The following is a 7,179-nucleotide window of genomic DNA, read 5'->3' on the forward strand; positions in this document are numbered from 1 at the left end:
AACTATTCGAAGCAGAAAAAAAACAGCGTAATATACCATCTGACAATGACAGATTTTTCTTTTTGGATATTTTACAAATCACTCCCCTTTCAAACTCTATTCTTGTTATTTTTAACAACTTTTTTTTGTTACTGTTATAGTATTTTATACCTGTTAATAATTGAGTCTCTAATGTCTTATTAATAACTATAATGATCATATCAAGGTGTGCCTTAACCTCACTGAGCTGAGGTTATTTGAGCCTCTCAGGAGAGAGCTCTCTTCCACCTGGTTGTAGAAAAGCTCTTTAAATTCGTTAGCATAGCTAGCTAACCAGATGCTAATAACAACAGATCGCAACTGTGCTTACAACTAAAGACACAGCCTCGCAAACACTGCGGCATGTGTACGGCTCCTTATGGGTACTGCAATATTTGAAGAGTTGGAGCGGCGTTCCGATGCACTCCGTTACTCCTTTCAGACGAGACATAACCACGTGAAGACCTATGGTGAAGACACGTTACGCTCGTGTTGTGTTCAATTAACCTGTCCTTGGCCAGGAAAAACAGGCACTTGCTTGTTTAATTATTTTGCAATCTAGATTTCTTCTTCTTTTTTGAAGTGAGAAGTTGTCCGTCCGTCCGTCCTACTGAATATATTTAATATATCATATACGAGCAACGATTAGTCCGAATTGACAACTACTAGTCGACTAGAAAAATCTTTAGCGGAAGGCAGCCCTAATAACAATGTTTTTAATGTTAAGTCATTTAAATATCAGCTTTCAGAAGAATAAAACTAAAATGAGCAGCTAATATGAATTACTTGTGTAATATTGGCATCATGGTGCTCCTGCAGCTGTTCATCATGAAGAGCTTCTGTACTGCTGCCACACACTAGCTAGCGGTGAGCTACAGGGGTTAGCGCCTCAGGGAATGTACACCTAAAGATTCTCTTCAATCTGTCAGGTCATCAATGTGGACGTGCATTCCTAGCTTTGAAAAATATATAACCAGGACAAACTTTGGACTGGAGTTTACGGACCAGCGGTTAATACACAACAGCTGAAATAGCAAAATCAAAAGAGAATGGTTCACCCAAAAATAATTTTCTTTGACGTTGTCACTCTTACTCTGAGTAATTTCTCTTTCTTGAAAGAGCGTCTTGTTGCGTTCTGTGAGATGTTCAGTTCTTCTGTTGTTCTTTACCTTCTTGCCGGACAGCGGCTTGCTGCAGAACAGAGCCGGGGGGGCTGCAGCGTTCATCTGGAAGGTGATTAGGTCAGACGCAGAGCCTGAGGGAGTCTTCGCCTTCTTTTGTGACTTTTTAGATATGGATGGCTTAGCAAAACCCTGAAACAGAAAACCAGTTCAGAAGTCACCTCTGTGTTATCTCAGTGTAATCACAGTCTTTTCTCACCAAATACTCACAGTGCCTGCTTTGGGCTTCTTGGCGACAGTTGGTTTCTCTGCCAGGCCATTGGTGGATGCAGCCTCCAGTTCATCGGCCTCGTACTCAAATGTCACTGGGATCTTTCTCTTCTTCTTCTTCTTCACACCTTTCACACAGGAAGACACAGCTCCAGTTCCTTCCGGTTGGAGCTCATCGACGCAGCCATCCACCAGTAAATGGGTTTCATCCTGCTCATCCATCTTGGCTGCTGCCAACTTATTTTTCTTCTTTGCTGGTGTTGTCATGGTGATCTTAAACTCAGCATCTTTAGCCTGAGGGTTTCCCTCTGCTGCATCCTTTTCCTCTGAAGTCTGAGGTTCCTTTGGAGTATTTTTCTTTTTCAGCAGTTTTACAGTGCTTTCATCTGCAGCAGGTGAAACTGTGTCCACTTGGTTGGCATTTTTATTTTTTTTAAGCTGCTGTGTGGAGGCATCTTGTGATACTTCCTCACAGACTGATGAAACTTCAGAGTGTTTTTCCTCTACCTCCAAATGTGCCTCAGTCTCAACAGCTGGTACTTCATCAGCCTTGCGGGTCTTTTTCTTACTCTTCTTCTTGTTATTCTGGGATGTAGAATCAGTTGGCTTCTCGACTGAAGTAGTCGGGCCCTCTTGCCTTGAAGGCTGACAGTCTGATGGGAGATCTGCTCCTGTGCTCACAGCATTACCCTCAGTGTCAGATGTCATTGTTTCATTTCTTTCAGAAGACTCCTCACTAGTTACTGGTGTGATCTCTGCCTCTGCGGTGTCCAGGGATTCATCAGCAATCTCATCAGTTGGTAACTTTGCTTTCAGACTCTTCTTCTTCTTCTTCTTCTTCTTCTTCTTCTTCTTCTTCTTCTTCTTCCCAGAGACTGTTGCAGGGCCTTCAGAGGAACTCTCTGTTACAACAGGAGTCTGCTGCTCCTTGGCCTCCGTCACATTGGCTCTGACATCACAAGTCTCCACCTCTTTCTTCTGGGCAAGCGTTTCAGAGCTGTCCTTGTTGTCAGAGGTGCAGGGAGCTGGAAGGCTGCTTTCTGCTGTGACTGTAGGCTGTTTGTTTTCTTCAGTGAGGAGCACAGTGTCTTGCGTCTGTGCTGCCTCTTCTAAGTGTGGCGTTGGTGCACACTGCGGCCCTCCTGCAGTCTCTTCTCCTTCAGCTGGAGCCACTGAGTGTTCAGGCATGTCTGCATCTCCCTCACCACCTGCACTTCCTCCCTGTCCCACTTTCTTTTTCTTCTTCCTCCTCTTCTTTTTGTTTTCATTACTTGCATTAAGGTCAGCTGGCTTCTTATCTTCTTTCCCTGACTCCTCCTTGCTTTGCTTGTCGAGTTTGGAGGCCGCCTTTTTCTTTCCTTAAGTAAGAGACACAGATCAGTTTAATATATTGAAATCATTAAAAAGAAAGATTTGAAAAGGGGAAAGGTTTCTATAAAAACACTTACACCAGTTTGTCTTTAATGACCTGCCTCAACAACAAGAATTTTCTGTAAGTTAAATATGAAGTTTGTCGAAAGGTTGGATCACTCATTGATAGGTTAGGACAAGTTTACCCTACACAAACAGCAATGTCAAACAGGTTAGTGAAATATCAAAAGAGAATTCAGTCTGATCAATGTTTACCTGTGCATTAACATCATTCTTTGTTAGGTTGCCTAGCTACAATGTTCTTTCACCACAGCGTTCCACACAGAGACACCTGACCAACCGCTGCCCTGGACGTCAACATGTCGATCTCATTAGAACATGTTAAGGGGTATTCAGAAATGTGGAGAGAAACACTTAAAAGTGGTGTGGGAATAAAATATTAAAAGAAACCACTTTTAGTTTATGGTTTCATCTGAAGGAAAATAAAGAAACCGCTTTTTTTCAAACCAACTAATTAGAGGGAATAGAGTATAACAGATTACATTGCTCCCTTTTTACAAGGTAAGCTGTAATATTCATTGCTTTATTACCCTGAGCCTGTTTTTCAGGTCTCAGACTCGAAAAAGACATTCCCAGAACAAATGACCATAACTTCACTTCTTAAAAAGGGATAAATTAATAATCTTGTAGAATGGGATGTAGAATTGTCAGAATCAATATAGATGTTTTTAAGTTTAAAGTAAATTCAGATTGAACATAGTAAAAAAATGTAAATTATAGTGTCCGTCCAAAAAAAAAGAGTTACTTGAAAAACAAACTTTTTTCAATAATGTACCCCCTTTGAAAAACATATTCAGCCAAATACCCCCTGATCAGTGCAAAAAAAAATCGTTTTTCAAGTAACTCTTTTTTTTTGGACGGACACTATAATTTACATTTTTTTACTATGTTCAATCTGAATTTACTTTAAACTTAAAAACATCTATATTGNTATATATATATAGACAGACAGGGTTGATATATACACAATACAGCTTTATTTATATACAGTCGTGTTATAGTCACGAATACAATTAATCTATTATAGTGTTCACAAACACGATTTTCCCATTGTTTTCGTTTCTCACGGAACGATAACGCTACAACAACAAAGCGGCGTCCATTTTGTATTTTGCGAGTGTGGAATTACTATAGATTACACCAAATACACAACTAATAGATACAAACGGAGAGAGTACATACCTTTCCTGAAGTTCATAATCAGGGTCTGATTGTGGCCAAAGTACATCCTCATCTTCTGACGGAGAGTCAGCGAACAACATTTCCACGGTGTCTTCAAGCTTATACAGCCTCTTTCTGGGTGCCATTATATGCTCGAATAAGTCCTAAAAGCAAATAAATCCTTGTCCTTCTAATATGATCTTCTATTGCCTGCTGTTGTCTCTGTTCGCTGGCTGTGTTCACTGTGTTCGTCGCTGTGTTGTCGCTTCGCTGTGTTCGTTGCTGCTGTGTTGTGCTGGAGCGGTTGTGCGCCTTGCTGTGCTACGTCTGTGCGTAAAGGTGCCGCTGCTGGCATTATTCATACTACGCAGGATCCTATCTCTGGAACCCATTGGTCGATTTTGGGGGTTGACACCTTTTTTTGAAACTTTAGAGCCAATAGAATCAAGGGGGAGTTAGTAAATCCCGCTAAATACTTGCGTCAAGGAGAGAGAGGTTTGCGTAAACAGCACATGAGACAGCCGGAGCCCTGGACTGCAAAACTTTATACCTACTCTGCGGCCATGAATGTAATGATCGATTATCAGGAACAATTCTAAAGTGACTAAGAGACATTGGATTAACCTTGAGCAGCATTTTTATTCCCTTGAACACGACTTTTGATCACAAAACAGCAACGGTAAGATATAATTATTGTTATGGTTTAGAACAGTGTTGTTGATTTATTGCTCTGTTCTGGCCGCTAGCTCAGTGAGTTTGTGTCCTACAGTGATGATACTTATATCAAAATAATCTGTGGAGTATCAGCTTTCAGAAGAAATGTAGTTTGTGCAGAACATATTAAGTTTTAAAGATCGTTTTTGCTAGTTAGCACCGGAAGTAGCATCAGCCTGTTTTCACTAAGGGCTAATGCGAACGCTTCTTGTGAGACTTGTGTTTTGTTTCGGTAAAAATTGCTCATATCGTCAGGTTTCTGAGTTTTTTCCCGTTATTTGAGTACAAGACATTCATAGGTTTTTAATTATTAAGAAGCCCCCAGACGCTTTCTCCTGCAGTGACGCGTTTTTTCCCCCGATATCGGGGGGGCCGGGCTTAAGAGGTTAACCCATAAAAAACACTCTCGGACCACCTAACTCCACAAATATCCCAAACAATAGGCCTTCTTACCACTCCAACAGTATATAACAAAGACAGCCTAATAATGACAGCTTAACCTTCTCTATATCGGGCTCGAAAAGGCCCACCTGTTCAAAGTGGGGAATGAAAGAAAAAGTTTGAGAACCACTGGTGTAGCATAATAAATATGACATATATTTTAGATGTCTCCAGTACCAATAAAAAGACCGATAACGTCGGAGCTTAACCGTACCACAGTCTTTAATAATTCAGCCCCGGGGCTCGGTACCCATCCCTAGTCCTGACATCCACAGCACTCGCCTCTGACCAGGAGGCTGTTGTATTTTGATGAGCTGTGTGGTCTACAGGCTGTACTCTGGTCAGTTTCCATTGCTCTGTCCATCTTATCCATTATTGTGCTTGTGTAAACATGCCTATCACTAAACAGCTGGCTGTCAGTGTGTGGGTGTCATCAATACATTACACACAGAGCAGCGGAGAACGATTGACTGCAGACTGAATCACCAGCAACACGTCAGACAAGTTTACAAGTTGTGAAACATTCGTCCAAGTGGAGAACTCGAAAAGACAGTCTGAATGTAGGATTTCATTTACCAATTGTGAAAACACTGCACAGAGAGGAGATCCTGCAGCTGCTGCTCCTCACACAGAGGAGAGGAGGCCACATTACTTTACAGCTGATGCCTATGAAGAGAAATGGGGCGAAAATCGTCCGGAAATGATGTCTTGCCAATGCATCAGTGCATCCCTATACATCTGGGTGATTACAGCTGCATAAGACATAGAAAATGACTGAGGTTATTTAGCCCAGCTCCTCAGGAGCCGCACAGCGGCTGTTAACTCCTGAACCTGCACACCCTAACAAACTCTTGGGCGTACTTAGTTGAGTTATGGTCCTGGAGTCTTTATCCTGCAACATGAATGATCTCTGCTTAAACCCAAACTAATGATTTATTCTTCTCTCACCTGGTTTTCTGTTGAATGGCAGCCTGCGTGACCTGCATGAAGGTAGGAGCTGATGATCACACGTTCTTTCTTCTCTTAGTTTGATATTTATGAAAGCAAAATATTTGTTCCTGCTCTCTGCCCAGTCTCACTCTGTCTCATTGGCCTTCCTCTCAGGCATCTTCCCTCAGGATGAGTATCCAGATGAGGTCTCCACAGATGAGGATGATGACATGTTCGGTACCAGGAAGAGAATGAAGAGAGGACGAAGCCGTGTGGAGGATGAGGACGAGGGAGTGCCAGCAGCCAAGAAAACCAAAGGTATCTTATGCACTTTACCCTCCGCAAATGCAATATTTTTATTTCCTGCTGTGGGATTACTTTTACCCAGAAAACCAACATGGGCAGTTAAAGGTTATCAGAATAATACTTAACCTGTTTAGCCCGAGAGCCCCCGGTGGAGGGGGCTGCGGGGTTCTTTTTTCTTCACGAAACTGTGTCTCAGGGCTTCTTAATATTTAAAAACCTATTAATGTGTAGCACCAGATTAACGGGAAGAAACTCAGCTAACTGACGATACAAACCATTTTTACCAAAACAAAACAAAAGTCTCATAAGAAGCGTCTAAATGAGCCCTGAGCGAAAAAATGCAAACTGACTTTGGCACAGAACTCAAGATAAAGATACCCTTATTACTTATCGTAACTGCAAATACAATATATCCGATTAAAGCTGAGACTCCACAGATTATATAGGTATAGTATCATCACTGAGCGATCCAAACTCGCGACGGGAAGCAAACACAGACATCACAACACGTACCTTTACGGAGCTTTTACGGGAGATCGTCTCACCGTAGCTGTCAATCTGATCAAAAGACCTGTTCAATGGCATTAAAATGAGAAAAAACGCGGCTGAATCGGTTAATCCATAGGTTGATAATGTGTCTGTGTAATAATTCTTTTCATTTATAATCCATAATTCCATTTTTATGTAAAAATCGGAGAGCAAAAGTTAGCTGCCACCAGAGTTACCGCAGCTTCCGGTCTTAAATAAGGACTATGTGGGAGTTCCCCTCGATTCCATTGGCTCTGAC

At 41.7% G+C, this 7,179-nt stretch overlaps 1 protein-coding gene and 1 long non-coding RNA gene across 2 annotated transcripts; one reads left to right on the top strand and one right to left on the bottom strand.

Annotated features, from left to right (window-relative positions):
- Positions 1–676: 676 nt before the first annotated feature.
- On the bottom strand, positions 677–2,768 carry LOC104960529 (lysine-rich nucleolar protein 1-like). Its single transcript, XM_010788610.1, has 2 exons — positions 1,410–2,768; positions 677–1,331 (listed from the first exon to the last, which is right to left on the bottom strand). Exons 1-2 carry the CDS (start codon positions 2,595–2,597, stop codon positions 936–938), a joined length of 1,584 nt encoding a protein of 527 aa, XP_010786912.1. The 5' UTR covers positions 2,598–2,768; the 3' UTR covers positions 677–935.
- A 3,291-nt stretch (positions 2,769–6,059) lies between these two features.
- LOC104960530 (uncharacterized) lies at positions 6,060–6,405 on the top strand. The gene is made up of 2 exons (XR_799994.1): positions 6,060–6,146; positions 6,261–6,405. It is a non-coding gene; the product is annotated as an uncharacterized lncRNA (long non-coding RNA).
- Positions 6,406–7,179: the final 774 nt, after the last annotated feature.

This window comes from Notothenia coriiceps, unplaced genomic scaffold (genome assembly GCF_000735185.1).
Source record: "Notothenia coriiceps isolate Sejong01 unplaced genomic scaffold, NC01 NC01_scaffold00031886, whole genome shotgun sequence".
Lineage (NCBI taxonomy): Eukaryota > Metazoa > Chordata > Actinopteri > Perciformes > Nototheniidae > Notothenia > Notothenia coriiceps.